This window comes from Protomyctophum bolini, assembly GCF_963924005.1.
Source record: "Protomyctophum bolini genome assembly, chromosome: 6".
In the NCBI taxonomy this organism is placed as follows: domain Eukaryota; kingdom Metazoa; phylum Chordata; class Actinopteri; order Myctophiformes; family Myctophidae; genus Protomyctophum; species Protomyctophum bolini.
The window spans coordinates 25,700,576-25,720,881 of NC_137867.1; the positions used below are offsets into that span (position 1 = coordinate 25,700,576).

General features: G+C 40.8%; 1 protein-coding gene across 4 annotated transcripts; it reads right to left on the minus strand.

Annotated features, from left to right (window-relative positions):
* Positions 1-41: 41 nt before the first annotated feature.
* Positions 42-20,251, minus strand: ddhd2 (DDHD domain containing 2). Of its 4 annotated transcripts, none has more exons than XM_080766947.1 (19): positions 20,082-20,251; positions 19,405-19,569; positions 17,479-17,677; positions 16,645-16,832; positions 16,314-16,403; positions 14,241-14,361; positions 13,926-14,015; positions 13,576-13,717; positions 12,960-13,168; positions 12,127-12,194; positions 11,901-12,020; positions 10,115-10,210; positions 9,840-10,022; positions 9,053-9,208; positions 8,323-8,425; positions 7,761-7,922; positions 7,444-7,542; positions 2,474-2,642; positions 42-2,326 (listed from the first exon to the last, which is right to left on the minus strand). In XM_080766947.1, the coding sequence occupies exons 2-19, from the start codon at positions 19,522-19,524 to the stop codon at positions 2,242-2,244; spliced, it is 2,400 nt and encodes a 799-aa protein (XP_080623073.1). In that variant the 5' UTR covers positions 19,525-19,569; positions 20,082-20,251; the 3' UTR covers positions 42-2,241. The 4 variants fall into 4 exon arrangements, with proteins under 4 accessions (XP_080623073.1, XP_080623072.1, XP_080623075.1 ...); XM_080766946.1 differs by having other exon boundaries at positions 43-2,326; positions 16,645-16,835; XM_080766949.1 differs by lacking the exon at positions 7,444-7,542 and having other exon boundaries at positions 44-2,326; positions 20,082-20,249.
* Positions 20,252-20,306: the final 55 nt, after the last annotated feature.

Genomic DNA, 20,306 nt, shown 5'->3' on the forward strand with positions numbered 1-20,306 from the left:
TGTTCATGATAAAATACCAACATTTTCTTCTACTTGGTCTGTGTCTCATAGGTGGGCAGTTCAGAAACCCGTCCACCAGTGACATCATAGTTAGGCAGATTTGTTTAAAGATTTAGATTTGTATTATTGTGAGAACGATGGCTTTCATATTTGCATTGCAACTGTGCTATTTTATCATCATCATTAGTGAGGACCAAAAGAGCCCTGCAAGGCCACATCCTGCTTACGCACCGTTACAATCAAGCAGGGATTTATTTACAGTATGTATCAATATATTGGGGAGAAAACACAAAAAACAGTATGCTATTAATATTTTATTATGGCACACACAACATGTAACCATACTTATAGTCTCTCTTAATAAAAACAAGAATTCTTTTTTGGTTTTTAGACCAATATAGTGGTATGAAGTGCAAAACAGACTGGTGAGAGCCAGTTACTGAGCAGGGCTCAATCATCATCAATGATTACAGAGGCTAGGCTTACAGCTGTGGCCATCTGTCCGATCCATTTAGTATGCGACAGTGAGTAGTCATGGAGTTTCAAGGAAAACACTTTAAATGTAAACTGAGAACACTGGAGTAGTAAGAGTAAATTTAAGTATAGATCAAATTTCAAGGAAAAGAAGTGCTGACATTTATCTGCACATCTGAAAAGAATAATTAATTGTGAGTACTCACAAATATTACAGAGTATACTGTAGGTTGTGGGGCAGTGCCAACGTATAGTATATCATTATGAAACTTTAAAAATACTTTACTCAAGTGGGGAAAGAAGAAACAGATGCATACAATACAGGTGAGGACAAAATAGTAAAGTCTGTGCCCTGGGATTGTGCAAAAATTAAAATTGTGCATATTGGACATCAGTCTGCCAAGTAAATGAGCTTACATCAGGATAGGGAATGTATTACTGCTGAGGTTGAATGTTGGGGTTAGCAGCAGGCAAGCAGAGAGAAGAGAAAGGAGAAGGCTTGGCACACACACCTTGGGGTGTAACTGACCATGTACAGCAGAAATGTACTGCCCACACTCCTACGGGACCGCACCAAGCAGTTCTCCATCAAGCATCATATTTTCCCAACCATCTTAAATTCGGAACAGATTTAATCAAAAGACTGCTTTCATCTAGCCAGTATAAACATCTGTCACAAAAGCTTGAATACATAGCCTTCGTTTCAAGCAACTAAAATGCGATAAGAACAAAGGCATGGTTAAGTTTACTTTCCATGTCACTAAGAAAATGGTTAGAACTGGGAAATCAAAGGACAAGTGACAATTTAAATATTGCACAAGAATTCCATGAGCAGCGACACGTCTTTAGCTGTAAAGTGGCCTATATACTGGCATACAGTATAAACATCAAAATGATGTGTAATGGACAAGATGCAAATATGCATTATCCTTGTGGGAAACAAAATGTATTTTAGTAAAATACAATAATAAAGCCTGATTTATACTTGGCACATACTGAAAATAGCCAATTTACATCCTCACATCATGTCGTGGTGTGACATGTAATGTTGTGAGCTTGTAGATCTATTTTCAGTGTGCAACTCTAAGCACAACTCTACCTGTTTAGGACAAGGGATATAAGGCAAGGTCAAGCCCTCTAAAATAGCCCTCTTTGACCTTCTGTAGAGAGACTGGTCTAATTTCTAATTTCTCTTGAAAGGAAGATCAATTCTGGTCAAGAGATCCTTCATCTTACAAGTTAAAAGATGACATCTTCCACAAAGTTGTCCCTTTTCCCCACAAACATAACAGTAGGTATGGCTCTGGATAACCAGTGAGTAAGTATACAGTAGTATATATACTGTAACTGTATGTATGTGATAATTTGTAAGTGAAATTGCACAGTAAAAAAAACGCAACAAAAAAAAGCCTAAACCCCAAAATGAAAATGCTGTTATGAGGCATGCCCACGACAACTAGGTTGATTAGAAACAAAATGCCATCTGTAAGCAGAGCCTTTAAGAAAAAGTTACCTTCCATTGTGAACCTGAACGGTCCTTCGGCACCTCAAATAGAGGCACTCAAGTGAACAACTCGCCGTGCGAGTTGATATTTCAGAACAAAATCACCTTCCAAAAGCCCCAGGACAATTGGACGACAAAATAGTCTGGGAGAGGATTTTACAGCCTATCAACTATGGCCGAACTTCCTTCATTTGTTTTGCTTTTTTCATTAACTACTGTAGCTCGTCAACTTGTCAATAACAAAGTTTGCGTTCATAGAAATGTTAATACTGTTGTGGCTGCTCAAAGGGAATGCCCAGCTTGTCGTAGATCTCCTTCAGCAGCAATAGCGCTGTGTCTTCAGATTCCCTGGCAGACAAAGATAAGACATTTTCAAAAACAATTAACTAAAATAAAACTAAACAGCAAAATAGATCTGAAAATGTAAAAGGTAGTCCACAACAGAGTACTATTACCCCAGTGACCCCACCCTCATATTCATCATGCGTGACTCACCAATAGCAAAGATGAGACTGGATGGCAAACAGGTATTCATTGAAGCTTTCAATAGGCTTTTCTTGCAGTACGTAGTCAATCCTTCGTCCTCCATTCAACATCCCCACTTTGATATCACACGCCTGTGTTTCCTCTGCAGACATTGGAGATTCTGCCTCTTCATGTACGCCTGAATTGACAGAGGTAAAACAGGGGAAAAATTACGAACAATAATAACCACATCGCTTTGTGAAAAGGAGGGAATATAGTTCAACCAATGGACAGGGGAGAACTAACACACTGGAGCTACCGTTTTTGTCTTGCATTTTAGATTGAGATACTTATGATATGCTTAATAGGTTTTCTCTTAGTTGTTGCTTTGTACTGTAACATTTATACTAGGCTGCGTTCAGGATGTATCCATGTTCTGGGACATTGGGTTTTTAATGTGAGCCATTTTTAATTTCCCTAATATTATTTTTCACGTCATACTATTAGCTGCAGCATAGAATACAATTCTCTATTTCTTTCAACCTTCAGGTATAAAATAGGAGTTATTTTTAATGATGTAGATCAGACCATGTTGTATGGGTAGTGGGTACCGTATTTTGTTATAACAAGTGTTAAATGGCTCTATATTCTCCTGGTGACCATTGCTATCTAGTGTTTGTTCAGTAACATGGGTCTTCCCATCTGTCCAGCACTTTGATAAACAGATAATACAGTTTCATCCTATCAGGAGGAGGCAATACAGGATACAGGATAAACAAGTGCAATTTGAAGTGGGGGGTGGGGAGGGGGGAGCAGACAACATAATTGAAACTGGGATGCTATAAAATGTGAGAAATTAGTTCTCTTTCCTGATTGGATCAAATTTGTGTCCCACCTGAAAATGTATTTTCTGTTTATGAAAGAGCTGGAGAGATGTGGAAACCCATGTTACAGAATATAGAGCAAAATATTTAATAATAATATAATAACAATAATACAAAACATTTACAGCATCTTTAACAACTGATAAATATGTGGTAATAAATACAATCACTTGCACAGGTATTTTTGCGAACGCAGTGAGCACTTACTATGAGACCTAGCAGATCATGTCTGTGTGTCTGTGTGTGTCCCCCTTTGTACCCATATATGGAGCTGAGTGATTTGTGAATCACTCAGCTCCATATATGGGCACAAAAGGGGCCAGGTCCACATATACAGTAACAGCGGGACAGACACACAGACAGACAGACAGACAGACACACAAGCTGCGTTCGCTTCACGCGTTTGCACGTCTTACTTGTGTTAGAAGAGTGAGAGCATTGATGTGGCTTATACAGCCATGCACTGCCGTTTTGTTCATAAATCAGTAAGCAATGTCATCTTCTTCAGAACTTTGAATGGCTACTTGTAAATAACCTGTATCTCTTACACTGATGCTACAGGCTTGTATTTCCAGACAGTATTACCATTTCACTCAGCACTGCAGTGTCTTATTCCACTTACACAGTATTGTGTCATTTACACCATACTGAGAGGGACTGAGACAACTTAATGTAACTTTGCTGGAGGTAAGTCTGACTAGGTACTTCAACACTACATATTTCATGACCATCCCCATCTATTCCTTAGGTCCTAAGGAATAGATGGAGATCGCCATGAAATATGTGGTACTTGGTGAGCCAGATCATTTGAGGTGATACTTGGTGTAAAAAGGTTGAGAACCACTGCCTTAGGAGACATGCAAGCCTAGGTATGGGAAGAAAACATGTTTTGTTGTTAGTTGGATCCCACAGCCGCAATGTGGATGGTAAACAGATGAAGAAAGAAGAATGGAAACCACAAACAGACAAAGACAATGAGCAATGTAATTGAATTGAAGAACAACAAAGTATGAATAATTTGAAGCATCAACAGCAGAGGGAAGGGAGAACCAGGAAAAGGTCTAGTAGTGTAAAGGGGTAGGGAATGAGCATAGAGTAAGATTAGCATAGTGTAGTTATATACAGTATCTATACTGTACCTTATATCATTTAGCTTAAATCAGTCACACTACCCGAGACAAAATATTCTTAATCGACAATAACCTAGATCTTCTTGTTTGCAATAAACTACATTGGACAGTCAGTGGCCATTTGTCTTCTGTTTCCCAGTCAATGATGACAAATGTATTACAATGTATTATACAAATCAAAGCCAGAGGAAACCAGTCAATCAATTAGCTGCAGGAACTCTGAATGAATGCATGGGGAACTGAGACTGGGGGACAGAGTGGCATTCCAATTCACCACCATTCGTTAGGTTTAGCCGGTACAGGGTTAGTATTGCGGCGAATCGGAATTGTGATTCGTCAGAATTGCGGGCTTCGGATAGGATAGGATACATGACTTGACCTGGGTTGGTCACATCACATGGGCACCATCCTTAAAGCTCGAACACAACTCTTCTTCCTTCGCAGTCTGAAGAGGTTCAGTCTGGACTCCAAGATGATGTGCAACCTCTACAGGTAAGCCATAGAGGATTCCCTGACTGGCTGCATCATTGCCTGCTACAGAGGATGCTCAAAATATGACCACAAGGTTCTACAGAGAGAGCAAAAGAGTGCATCACCAGCACTGAGCTGGGACACCCAGAGGAGCAGGGTGAAGGCCCTGAGGATCAAAGATCCTAGTCACCCCAGCAATGGACGATTCACTTTACTACCGTCTAACAAACGTACTGGAGCATCGTGTTATGATCCAGCAGTTTCTATCCTCAGCCCATAAAATGTCTGACACAAAAACAAATGTTAGATAAACTGTAACAGGACTACAGTTTACATAGGTTGTGCAGATTACATTCACATTTTGTATTGCCATTTCTAATATTTATTGCACATTTTCAGTAGTGCAGGGCACTAGAATATTAGAATGTTCTGCCACCAATTCACTTTAATGCCATGACTGCAGCCAAAACATGACTGTTTTCTGTGTGCATCAACTTTTGTAAATATTGGAACACATTTTTATGTCTATAATGCAGTTTATCTGCAGCACATGTATACACCTCCTAATGTTCAGAATGTTACTAGACCGCAGACTTGTTCCTCTAAGATCAACTGATGCTTGCATGTCAACGAGTTATGCAAGCATCAGTATAAATATTTAACAGTTAACTGGAGGGGATCCAAGTCAACTATCCTCAGCCCCCGTTTACATTTAGCAGACAAGTCTGCCCTTGCATTAGTAGAGAACAGGTCCCTAACAAACTGAATCACGTCTGTGATTGATTATGAATACAGTTGGACAGTGTTTAGATATTGATAATTTAGTTTGGACTCGAATCAGTGGTAAAGATACACAATTAATTGTGTTTCCATTATGTCTATAGCAGTTTTATAATTTCTTTAGTTCCAAATAAATCCACTTAAGTGCTTTCTCTCTATTTAAAATTGACAGCTTTCATTTATTTTAGTTGACACAGTAAACGCACCAATACATAGAAATGCACAAATTACTTAAACATTACATTTATTTAAGATAGCTAGTAAATGAGGCTAGTTTTGTGGTGCCAAATTATAGCATCTTGATTAGGTAAAGTTATATGGCGGTATCATTTTTTACAGTAATAGGCGGCTTTACAAGAAACAGGTGAACATAATGAACATGGGATGGACACATAATGCCAGATTACTTTTGCACATTACTATTTAATTATAATGTAATTATTATTATGTAATTAATGGTCATATAGAAAAATGCTATATAAATCTGAGAGATTATTATTAATTATTAGAATAGATCAGATGCCCTCTTCAAATTGTTACAGTATACAGAAAGATGTGGCCCACATGCTACCAACTGAATAAGTCTGCTGTACAGGATTCTTGAAATAGCTTGATGTGTATTACTACCATCTTATTTTATTCGTATTCATATCGGAAGCTTGCAGTACAATTGTATAGTCTATAACCCTGCTACCTTTACTGTATTGAGTCTGTATGTGACAATAAACCCCTTGAACCATAAGCACCGGAAGTGGGGGGTGCAATAGTAGGTCAAAGTTTTTTTTTTAACGTAAATGTACTCAGGAGACGCACAGTAACATCAGTAAACTTTACAAGGACAAAGATTTGACCAAGAGGGGATGAGAGTAGATGTCAGAGAGAAGCCACACTCATTGTTGTTGCTAATAAAGGTCCAGGTCATGATGTTGCATCAGCAGGTTTTCCAGTGCCTGCACAAATCCTGGTTTCTATTATGGTTTAAATCATCTGATCCGGTGTAGAGCCCACCTAATGTATCCAATAATGTAATAACAGCAACACATTCATGCATACACAGACTATTTCCTTCTCCGCTATAGACCGCCGGATAAGCAAACTGCAAAGTGAACTGATGCCAGTCTAGCTGTTGCCTACATTGCAACTGACTTTAGTTGGCGACTTGGTCAGGTACACAACATTCAGCAGCCTCCACCCAGGAGGTTGCCCAGATTTCTGACAACATTGCATGCACAAAGAGGTTTGTTTATCTTGTGCCTGGCTGCCTTGTCCAGAAAGAAGATCATTCTACAGCTTACATTTTAACCCCTTGCTGCAAAGCACTATGAGTCAGAGGCTGACACACATCTTGCTGTAATGCATGTGTAAAGTAACATCCTGGATAGATTGGGTAGCCTACCATGTACCTTTCATTAGCAACACACATGGCTACATTTGTTGCATTATAATTTCAGGCAAGACAGCTTTATTTAAAACTGCCGCTGTGCAGTTAATGTCTATGGCTAACATGGGCTTGTTGTTGTGCCGTGCAGTTTTGGTTGTTACTGTATTAGCTTATTGTGAACAGTACACCTACTATATGCCAAGAAGTATATACAAAACCTCCAGTAAGCTCAGAAGAGAGTTCTCTGCATACAGAAGAATGGACTCAAGTAGTTGATAACAACACTAACCAACAATGGGCTACAAAGTGTTCATACACTCAAGTCATTGTAGCCATGTACTTCCACTGGCTTACCTTGGAAGTAATGCATATGAAGGGCCTTGGGCCACTCCAGCATTTGAGTCCAAAAATCATCCCTTTTCTCGTCCCTGTTAGCAGAAGCAGCGCCTACCACTGAGGGTGAGGTTAAAGCGGAGAGGGAATGGGCAACATGCAGGGAGGGAAGAGTTTAGGAAGAGACAAGATTAGATGTTCATTGGCAAGACACAGGCACAACATACATCCAAACACCCCTACCATCTCACACACACACACACACACACACACACACACACACACACACACACACACACACACACACACAAGTACAGTTAGGGATGCTAGCTTTATACCAGGTGTCCCTTGTAGGTTTTCTTCTGTTGTGGTTTCTCCCTCCTCTACTGGGGGCAGTGCAGCCACGGGTAGTCTGGAAAAAGATTGCCACGCAGTCCTTAACGATCCCCAAACATTGTTCTTCAGGTCCATACCCATACGAGTCAAACTGTCCTTCAGTTCTACGGGACGGAGATAGAGATGTTATTGTTGAATTTGACTAGAAGGAATATGAGCACAACTTCAGTCACTCATTAACTATACGTGCTCAGACTGTTTCTTTGCCATGTTGCCTGTCTGTTAAAACAAAATAAGAAGTGCTTGAATGGACAGAATGTGAGAGCTGGCTATCATTCTCTACATTGTTGAATTTGACTTGGGGCCATATTTTGCGTGTCTTAAGTACCAGGTATTATGACTTAAGGTGTGGCCAATGCTGTTTGGCCACTCAAAATAGCAAAACAGCATTGGCCATGCCTCCAGGTCTTACGTTAAGTCATATGACCTGGGTACTTAAGACACGCAAAATAGGGCCCTGATGTCAACTTGCCAAGAGAAGCCAACAGAAACAGGGAGACATACCCAGGTGCATCCTCTTGCGCCCCTTGTGGTGAGGAATGAGCATGGGCTCAAGGTCGCCCTCTGAAACCATCATGGGTTCTAAGCGGTATGCTACTGGGTCATACTAGAGGGTAGGGAGATAAAGCAAAACAATTAAGTATTAAAAGAACACTTTCATAAACTTTCTGTTGCTGCTGCTACAGCTGCTGATGATATGTTTGTTTCTTGTGGTGCATGCTAAACACTCTGAACACACTGAACTTTTACTGTTACTACAGGGGTACAGGCTTTAGTTCTGACACTATTATTGGTCCGAGAGTCATTAGACCCACGTCAAACCCTAACCTAACCATAACCGCAAGCACGGGAGCAGCGCATGTTCGACCGTTGTTCCTGCATGTCGGACTAATGCTCCATCGGATTTACCATCGGATCGGAGGTAGTATGATCTCAAAAGAACTGCAAGGCAGTGAAACTGAGTTCATGGTAGTAAATTGCACATGTAAACACTGCAAAAAGCTGATGTAGTCCTTTACGAGACTTTTCCCTGCATGCTCTTAATAAGCTCTCTTGCCCCCTTCTCTATGAACACAGGGATTAATTCTGAACGTTATATGTGTGAACTCCCACTTCAGATGATTGGTTACCTACCAATATAGCAAGGTGAAGCTTGTTCAGACTTGCACTAATTGCCAATGTTGCCAAAAACGTACTAATGTGAGCATTAGAAAGGGAGACTGTATCTACTCACAGGGTGGTAGATGTTATAGAAGCTCTTGCACGTGGGGAAGGTGTAATTGGGATCGATGCGTTTAAGTCCACGGACGGTCAGGAACATTCCGATGGGAGAGCCAAATGCGAAAAAGCTCTGAGGATGGAACGCCAGCTGTGGGTAGTTAATGGACACCTGGGGAAATGAATGTGCTCTCATAAATTTCATAAAATATTGATCTGATTTCTAAACGTAGAGCACATATAAATCTACAAAACTAAATGTATTAGAAGTTATTGACAGTATGGAAAAATGTTAAATACATAATGATGGTTCAGGACCATGAACGATATCACTCTCAACATCAACAGACAAGGGAGGGGAGAGCAGGGAACAACTATACGTATGGGACAGGATGCACACAGACACTGATTTTGGCACTGGGTTTGTAGGCCTCCACAGCACAATGGATAATAGCCACAATGCCAATATTGCTTTTTTTCTCTCCTTACAGTGTGATGTAGCCACTATAAGCATTTGGCTCAAATTACAAAATATAATTCTAGAAGCCAGTCTTCTCTGAACTGACTGTGTGTAATGTAAAATTTATATATGGGAAAATAAGAGAGCTATAACTACAGCAGGGACCCATTTCAAGATCATGGGGACACAGTGTGAGACAAACCTGTCCCTTGGCTATGTCTCCATTGGTCTGTCCAGGCAAGCAAAGAGGGGGGAGAGAATCAGGAAGGTGACATCACAGCCTTCATATACTTTTACTACCAGGCATAAACAAGTGTGTTGCAGCGTGCGCATGCTACAGTACCTGTCCAATTCCCACGTTAAAATATTCGTAGTCCACAGCGCTGGTGATGGACTGGGCCCTGTGGAAGTATGACTCCCGCCCCGTCTCTCCAAAGGACTGGTTATCGTGGTGATCAACTGGTGAGGAATCCTGAGGTTGTGCTTGCAGCCCTGGAGCCAGAAGCACGGTTGCTGGCTTACAATCCTACTTGGAAATAATAAAGATGGACAGATTTAGGGTCTCTCGACCCTGTAAAACATCATAACGCTTTTTCTGAGTTTCAGAGTGTGTCTGACCTCTTGAGCACGTTTCCTCCTGACATAGTTCAGGATCTTCTTGCGTGGTCCGAGAGGAATTCCTATATCTTTAAGGTCACTCTCCTGACATAGAACCTTTAAAAGAACAAAGAAATAGATATGCAACTCTGTATGTCAATTTATCTTGTACTGTTTTGTGTGTGTACTGTATGTATGTAATATGTATGTATAATGTATGTCTTTGTTATGTATGTATGTACATACATACATACATACATACATACACACTTTTGCAGGCATCATCAAATCACAAATCATTCGGTTTTTCAGGATTTCATCCAATAGGGAACACTTCAATCAGGCCACACACACACTCTTTACAGTCCTCCGAAGGAGAGGTTATAGTAAAAGACTTTTACGTACCATCAGGAACAATGCCCTGGCCTCTCTCTCCCCCACCCAGTCACTCTCCACCAACACTCTGCCTCCTACCCCTAACCCTCTCATCCCCAATTCTAACCCTAACCTCAATCCCAGCTTTCTTCCCCAGCCACCTCAGAGCATGCACCCGGATCAGAGGCCCCTCTCTAGCGCAGGGACAGGGACGGACCTGTACGGGGCCCACACATTACCCTCTCCTCTATGTCTTCCCTCCTCCAACTCTTCTTCTCTCACCATCCAGGCCATCGGCTCCTCTACAATTAAAACATTACTCCCATTCATAACCACATTTTCACATACACTCCAACCACTTCACCACAAATTTAAACAAAATTTCACCACTACACAACAATCCTACCCCCCATTACAAGCACATCAAGTCATTTCAGCACTTAGAAGGAACAAGAACCTGGGAGACCTCCTTGTGCATTCCAAATTTTCCACTTTACCTCCCAAGCCCCCACAGCCACATACACTCCATTTCAAACCCCGCAAATTCATCAACAACCCCCATAGTCACACTTCCTCCCCCATTACGGACCCTCTGTCTCTGACCACACCCAACATAGTCTACATCATCACCTGCACACAATGTCATAAACACTACATAGGAGAAACCGGACACACACTAGAAACACGACTCAAACAACACTTATATCACATCAAACGAGCAGACATAAACACAACCCTATACACACACTTTCAATCCCATTCTATCGCTAACCTCATCATTTCAGGTCTGGAATGTGGAGTCCGATGGACCAGTGGACAGCGGAAACTCATGGAGCACAGATGGATTAAAAAATTACTAACTGTAACACCCACTGGTCTTAATGAAAGAAGTTGATTTTTATCTCTTTCTGTTCTTTTATCTGTCCCATCAATAAATGGTTTCCAGGCCTTGCTGTGAACTTTTACTCCTTTATGGTTTTAGGTGGTTTTATTACTGTCTATTTTTATATCCATTTTACCCTTGGGTTTTAGAAGACATTTCGGACATTGGTTTAGGTATGCGGTCTAGCTTAACTTGGACTCAGGGGGGTGGACGCCTCTGCCTTGCATAGTCCCCAGTGAATAGGCATTTTGCCCTTCACTGGTAACCTTATTTTGGATTTGTTTTAAATATAGGAAGGTTTTATGGGCTGGGCTTTTTACTAAAAAGCCCCCCCTTTTAAAATACTACACACATGCATACATACCCACCTACATACATACATTTCAGACGTTTTAGCAGTTTTTAAGGACCCACTTTTAGGCCAGTGCACCAGAGCAAGCCTTTGCCTTTTTTTAAACCCCACCCATTTTAACCAAATACATACATACATACACATACGTGTGTGCGTGCATGCATGCGTGCGCATGTGTGTGTGTGTGTGTGTGTTACCAGTGATTCCATATCTAGATTCTCTCTTTGCAGTGTAACCAGGTGCTCCTGTAAGCCCAGTCTGAGCATAGCCTGCTCCATGGCATCACAGGCCAAAGGGCAGGGCTCATCAGCTGCTTTCTGAAAAACAGAGCATGACAGATAACCAACTGCACAGACTTCCTCAATCATTAGAACTCCATTATTCAATCGGAACCTTAATCTGCCATTATGAATACTCCACTACCTCCTCCCTGACCGTCTCGCCTGATGTAGTTCTCTGATTGGTGAGCAGGTCAAACAGGATCAGTGAACCTGATGACAACGGAGGAAAGGTTGAAGCTCATCATTCAAAGGTTTCTCTCTAGGACAAATAAAGAGGATAGAGCACGGAGGTGCGGCGCGGTCTCCTGCGGGAGGTTTGCACATGCTCAGTGTAAACAGGAACTGCGATGATGGAGTGTTCCAGCAGAGGTGCTAGATAGAAAGCTCATAACTTGTGATGTAAATAATGAGATCCAGAACAGTTGAGAATTAAACAGCAGTCACCCTTCCCTTTTCAAATGTTTTATATCATCCACAGCACTTGAATGAACAGTATCCATGTTCCTTTGTCATTTCGCAAAAATAATAGTTTGACACAGGTACTAAAGAACATGGAAAATCCACAAAAGGAAATATACAAAAACATTAACATTTAGTAAATGTACTTATGTACACAACATTTTTTCCAGTTATGAAATTGATATACTTTTTTAAATAAAAACTAAATCAACTTTGTACTATTCTCTTTTTTTGATATCCTTTTTATTATTTCAGTTCAGGGTCAGCAACTCTCATGCACCTCTAGCACCTCTGCTGGAACACTCATCATCGCAGTTCCTGTTTACACTGCACATGTGCAAAACTCCCGCAGGAGCCCTGGCCACACCTCCGTGCTCTATCCTCTTTATTTTTCCTAGGTTTCTCTTGGTTAAATTGATAATCTTTCATTGGTGTGTGTGTGTGTGTGTGTGTGTGTGTGTGTGTGTGTGTGTGTGTGTGTGTGTGTGTGTGTGTGTGTGTGAGTATGCTGCATACCCAGGCTATGGCCGACTACAGAAACCTCCCCCGTGAACTTGGGGTGTCTCTGTCTGAAGAGTGTGTGCAGCTTGTTGACCTCCGAGGCCACTGTGTCCACTATGGTCTGACAGTAGGTGGGGCTGTTGTAGAAGAACAGGTCTAGTAGAGTATCGTTGGTGAAATGCCTCAGTCTGCTGATGCTGGGCAGAGTGATTCTCTGGATGTCCCTATGTTAAGGAGAGGAAAAGAGTTTGAGAATTATAGATACAGCAACAGGGGGAGTGCATGTTTCAGTAAGTTCATTTTTGAGACATTTTAATAAAGAATGAAATAGAAAAGTTAGTTGAAAATGAGAGACAATACAACAACAACAAGTTTATTACAAGGTGGATTTCAAACTAGGGATTCAGTGTATCGAGAAGAGTATTTTGATTAAACTCAAAGACTCCATTAAGACTTAAGCACTAAAACCAACTGCATTTAAGACTTTTCAGTCCCAGATATTAGATTAGAAAACACAATTTAAAACATCGTAAGACTCTTTTCAGGATCTGCTGGCACTGAATGAACACAAGCTACAATAAAGCACTGAACTTTACAGTTCTCTTCAGTACGTAAGTTAGTGTATCCTTACTCGTCCACACCAGTGGCATCTCCATGCAGAGCACTGTGCCAGTTGACCGGTAGAAACTCCACTCTGCCCACCTTGCCCTCCAGCTGGCCACGCTTGTAATGAGAGGCCAGTAGAGACAGAGATGCACTCCTGAAGTCATTCACTGGAAAAGAGGGGGAAACAGAGAACAGTTTTCCTAAAGTAAACACACAGTCCCACCTACATGTCCCCATCATGTGCACAAACTAAACTAAAACACACACAGTCCCACCTACATGTCCCCATCATGTGCACAAACTAAACTAAAACACACACAGTCCCACCTACATGTCCCGACTCCCCATCATGTGCACAAACAAACACTCACTTACCACACTGTATGATGGATCTGAACCGAAGGTCACATGCAGGACCGATTCCATGGACCATGAAGACAAGATGGTCTATCTGGTCTGGCTCACCTTAAGAAAAGGAGAGTGGGAGTTTAGCCTCTGGCTGATCTGGTGTATGATGAAGAACAGTCAAATGTTGACCATAATTCAATGGCGGCCATTTAGCTCTCACATAAGAATTGTACAAGTACAACACATCAGTGAGTGACAACATGATGGTTGGGTATTCAACGTTGTCAATGTACATTACAATTTGTATTTGTCCACCAAACTAAAAATATTACACACACACACCTTCTGGTATTTCCACGGAGATGTTGTCCACTCCCCTCTTGACAGTTCGAGGGCGTGTCTGCTCAGAGGGGGAGTGGACCCACTCATCCTGTAACCCCAGTGGTTGATACTGCATTATCAGCTGACATTATGGAGAAAATATAGAAAACAAATTAATAAATAGTGTGATACATTATGTACAGGTATGTCTAGTTATATATCTTGAAAATTGTTAAAATTATCTCTGCCAGGTGGAGAGTATGTTTTTGTATGAGTATGTGTCAGTGATTCCTTGACTATTCTCACTAACTACTATACAGATCAGCAGCACCAATCCATCAACAAATATGCAATTCTTCTGCATGCATAAACATCCACCAACCCTCCAAGCTATGGGATAAGTGTCTGTGAGGCTATGGAGTGGAACTAGCCAATCGGTGCAAGCTGTCCATCCATCTAGCACTGTACATCATTGTGTTACAATTCCTCAGAGAGACAGACAGGCACACGGACATTGCATCAACTATGCATGTGCATGTATAGCACGCACACACAGACACCTGTATTATATGTGCTTGTACGAGCACAACATGCATATTTTTTTTTTTAAACATATGTTTATTCATTTTCTTTATATTACAGAAATATTTTCAACAATTGACATATATTTTTCCCCCCCACATCCCTCTGGCAGCACAAATACAAACAAAATCTTAAAACGAAATGAATTGACAATAATAAATACAAAACAAAAATAAATAAATAATGACAAAACAAAAAATAAAACGAAAATAAAACACATTACATACAGTTAAACAGATTCACAATGTCCATCACAGTTCCCTACCCCCACCCCCCAGCTGACTACTCAGATAACCACTATACATCCAAAGCCTCTACAATATCACCTCGCCTAATGAAGTTCAAGAAATTCTCCCATATCTTATAGAATACCTCAGGTTTCTTCCTAATTGCATAAGTTAGTTTTTCATGTGCCAAACTGGTTGTTAAATTCCTCAGCCAAAAGCCGATCGTAGGGGCATTGACATTCTTCCAACATAGCGCAATTGAGCGTCTGGCCTGTAACAGGCAGAGGTCGGTCATTCTTTTTTCATTACTATTTAGTGTACAATTTAATGGATAAATACTGAGTATACATAATTTAGGACACAGAGGAACTGGACCTGACGTAATCTGAGAGACATAATGGACCACGGACCTCCAAAATGTTTTAATCTCCTCACATTCCCATAAGCAGTGGAACAGTGTACCTTTATGTTCCCCACATTTATAACATAAATCAGGAATGTTTGGATCAAATTTATTTACTTTCTCCGGGGTTATGTAAGTTCTCATTATCCAATTATACTGAATTAGTCTTAATCTAGTATTGATAGTTTGCGTTTGTGCCTTGGAACATATCAAACCCCAATCAATTTCTGAGATTTCCACTTGAAGATCCTGTGTCCATTTTTGTCTTATCTTCTCCGAGTCATCTTTATGAAACCCTTCTAGTATACCATACATTTGTGAGACCAACCCCTTTCCTAAACAATCCTGTTTGGAAAACCTCTCAAGCACGGATAAAGGAGGTTGTTTTGTATTTTTGACACATGTAATAATAAAGTTTCTGATTTGCAAGTATTTAAAGAAGTGGTTTTGCGGTACCTCATATCTCCTCCTCAGCCCCTCAAAAGACATTAGATTGCCATTCTCGTATAGATCCACCACTTTCTTTAAGCCTTTATTGAACCATAATTTAAATCCCAGATCCCTTCTAGCTGGAATAAAATGTTCACAACATGCATATTACAGCATATTACAATTCTGACAATTAAACCGGTAATGCATTTCACTTGTTTAAAATGTTCTTATTAACTTGCTTTTTCTATTTCATATTCATCTCAACCTATCTTTATGCATAGGACATGCACTCCTATTGTTAGTGGTTTTGTGGGGGCTATTTTCTTTTCCCCCGCCATTATGAATTGTAATTCTTATTTGTAGCATCTGTAACAAAAGCAATGTCCTGTGGTTTTAGTTCCATCTCAAACTGAATACAGGTTATTGCGCTAATTTGTGAACAGCTCTAACCTTGGGATTGTGCAGGATGACCGTCTCTCCTGTGGGGAAGTCCAGCTTCCTCTTCCACTCATCCAGAGTCACAGCTATCATATAGGCATCCTGAAAGACCAGAATACCAATAGGTTTACTTGTCAACCACCTTTTACACTTGCTCAAAATGCTACTGGATACAGGAGTAAATGAAGATGAGAAGAGGGACCACGGTGTGGTGTGGAATAGAGATTGTATGATTGGGGGTCAACAGAGAAGAGAGAGAGGACAGCATTGCTGGTGAAGTGGGAAGAAATGGGACAGTGGGAAGATGCAGGTTATGCTACAGTATGGTGTCAGATTGAGGTACCTCCAGACTGGTACTGAAGTCTTCCGTGTAGGGTATAAACCTGGTGTCCTTGTCTCCTTTGTAGAACCAGGTGCAGCGACGTACCTCAGTGGGAGCTTGCTCCCAGTACACTGCGTGGCATGTCCTCTCCTTGACATGCACATCATATCGCTCTCCCTCCACAGCAACTACCACATCCTCTTTCTCTCCTACTACACAGTAAAAAAGTGAATAAATTAGCAATTAGGCATACAAATGGATAATATGGGGCATCAACGATGCTGGTATTATTTACGCAGGAAACTGATATTGATGAAACCTACATTTGAGACTCTTGTACTTGAAAGGTTATATTAGCATCTGGATCTGGTCTAGCTTATCTGGTCTAGCATTGATCGTAGGACACAGCCAAGTGCCCCATTGGGCAGGGGGCCAGTGTTGGCAACAGGCCGGGCAGTTGTGATATCTCACCTTCCGGCTTCTGTTTATAGCTCTCTCTCTCTCTCTAAATAGTTTGTGATACTATTTTAGATATATTTATTTACAAATTTCAAAATGCCTCACTTATTTTCTGGTTCAATGGGGTGTCTATGAAGGACAAGAATAGCCTAAATGGTATTGTGAAAGTCTGCTCCGAGATAATCTGAGCCAGTTTAGAGCCTTGTGCTCCTTTGGGAGAACCAGCCCAGAAAGCAACATGAAGAATTATTAGCCAAACTTACCATTGTTCTATCCAGTGAATTCAGTGAAATTTGAATCTGAATCTTTAAAATGTTCTATTTTTTTCTCGCATCAATTTCCTGTTCTTAGTTAGACACACACACACACACACACATATATATGAAAGACACTTACCCGTGGTGTAAGCATTCTCTAGTTTCTCAGAATCCTCTCTACTGAACGGATGCCAGAGTGTGCTGTTGTCAGTCAGTCGACAGTAAAACCAATGAGGGTGTACTTCTTGATAAGGGGGTGGGACCGACTCCATGTCCAGCATCTCGAAGGAGGAAGTGGATGAAGGGGTGGCCTCATCCAGTACTGGTGACAGTGACACCTGAGGAAATTTGATCTCAGTCAAAATCTATATGAACACCTGCATCCTCAAGGCTCTCACTGTTACTTCTTCATTGCAGCGTTCAGGAATAAGGAATTGCATCTGACTGAGCAGGGTTTTCTACTTTCCTTCTAGTCAGCTGCTTCTATCACAAAACCTGAAACCACTGGACAGAAGCAATGAGCAGCAGCTATGGGGCAGGCGTCAGACCTTCCCTTGGTCCGACGCATAAAGACCCGCTTTGTCCTCCTCATAGAGCCATGTCCTCTCCTCTTTCCACACCTGACTCAGCTGCAGCTCGTAAACAAACCAATTGACAGACACAGGATATCACACATTCAAACACAACGCTATCATTCGCTGTATCATATGGCCAATAGAAACCAGGCTACATTAGCATGTGTCTCTAATTAATAAATAGCCTACTGTCTTCTTTTGCTGTTCTACTGTACTTGGCCTTGTACGTTGGTTTCAAAAAGTGAGAAGCTGCCACTGACTGCCACAGTAAAACACAGTCCCTGCCGTTTCTTATTATATTATACATTCCATATTCCACATTGTCCATAAAGTGAAATATTTCAAACTTCTTTCCTTTATTTATCCTGATGATGAATACAGCATACAGAAATGTCGACCATCTGAAAAGTATGTTAATTTATGCAACTCAGTATTTGATACTGTCAAGAGGAAGATGGGAGACACCAGACCAAACAATACAGATAAAGGCTGCTATCAAAGCAAACCTGGTCTTCCATAACACAGGCTAATCACCTCCATGCCATGCCACATTGATGACGTAATTTGTTCAAAAGTAGCCCAGACCAAGTATTGAGTGCATAAATTAACATACATGGTTGACATTTCTGTATTATATATTTTTATTATTATTTAATATTATTAATAATTAATTATTATTAAAATATTTACTTTATGCGCAATTAATCAGAATATCTGAAACTTTTTAATTACCTGTATATTACGGAATAAAATGAACTTTTCCACAATATATATATATATATTTTTTTTTAAGTGTAGATGGCTAGCTCAGACTTTAATTTTGATTGTGTACCTTTATTACATTTTGGACGTTACATTATATTCTTAATTGTATCTAGGGATCAATAAAGGACATTTGTGCGTACATCTCAGTTTAATCAACAATTAATGAGATTTAAGGAAGCACAGCTTAAAATATAATAGAATTGAATATTGCATCGGAAAAGTGGTATTCTTAGATACACCTATTTTTCATCAGAAAAGGTCATAATCTGGAATGGAATACCTTTTCTGATAACTACATCAGATATGTAATGCTAGTAAAGCTATTATGCTTACTGTAAATCGCTCTGGATTAAGAGTGTCTGCTAAATGCCTAAATTGTAAATTGTAAAAGTAGCAATACCCTATCCTGTACAGCACGATGGCAGTGGACTTTACCTGCATGATAACGTTTCCAACGTGTCACCCCTTCCACCCAAACTCAGTTTACATGGCGTCTGCACTAAAGCGTTGTGAAAGCCATACGTGTGTACGTGCCAACTATAGCTCAGACCTAACATGTTTATTGTCCTTCCTTGTGTCCTCTGACCTAGTTCTTGTGCCACACATGGAATACCACCAGGACAATGTAAATACAGTACAAGCTCTATCTATGTTTGCATGTGCATATACAGTATAAGCATACACAGATGACAACAAACACACTGTAATGGACACAAACAAATCACCTTTTCCCCATTTGTACTTCCTCCAATAGGTTTCTTTGTGGGGCTGTCAGACAGGTCCTGGACGTTGATGGTAGGGGCAGCCTGAGAGCGACCCCCCTCTTCCCCAGGGTTCTGTGACATCACCCTAACCACAACCCTCACAGGCTTGAAGGGTCCCACTCAAAGCTGTTAGTGAAGAGGCAACAACAACAACAACACAATGTACAAGACACGAAGAAAACCATACATATTATACCACGAAGACGAAGTTAAAGTAGAAACGGATAGCAATGACGATTTAATTTGGTATCATTTGGGCATTTACGTTCACGAGCTAATATATAATTAGACTGACACTGACACAGTATACAAGCAGATTAACTAGAGCTAATCCCACTCAGTTCTCAGAAAACTGTAACGCCTGATGGCTTGAAGCCCACGCATTAATGTAATATTAGTGGTTGGAGTCAAGAGACAGACATACAAGTAACATTACGATTACATACTGTACATACGGGCTCTTATGAAAACATATAACCTTGACATTCCCATGACTGACTCGACTGTCTTCACTTTAGCATGAACACTCTCACTCAGGTCACCAAAACCGAACAAGACAATTAATTTGACTCAAAAAATCGTGGCTAACGATTAGCACAGTTAGCTAACAGTTGTGTAGCTGGCTGAACAACACTCACTTCTCACTTTTCACGTCCAGGTGTTTATTGGCGTTACCAACGCGACTCGCGGCCGGCCGTTACGTTAACATAACGAACCACCACCGTAACATATACATTTGTATACTGACTGAGCAACGTTTGCTCTCTCTCTCTCCAGCAGCAGCAGCTGGGCTAGCAAAGGAGGAGCCGAGGAGGAGGATATATCCATATCCACCTGAAGCCTGTGGTTAGTTGCGTGCCAGC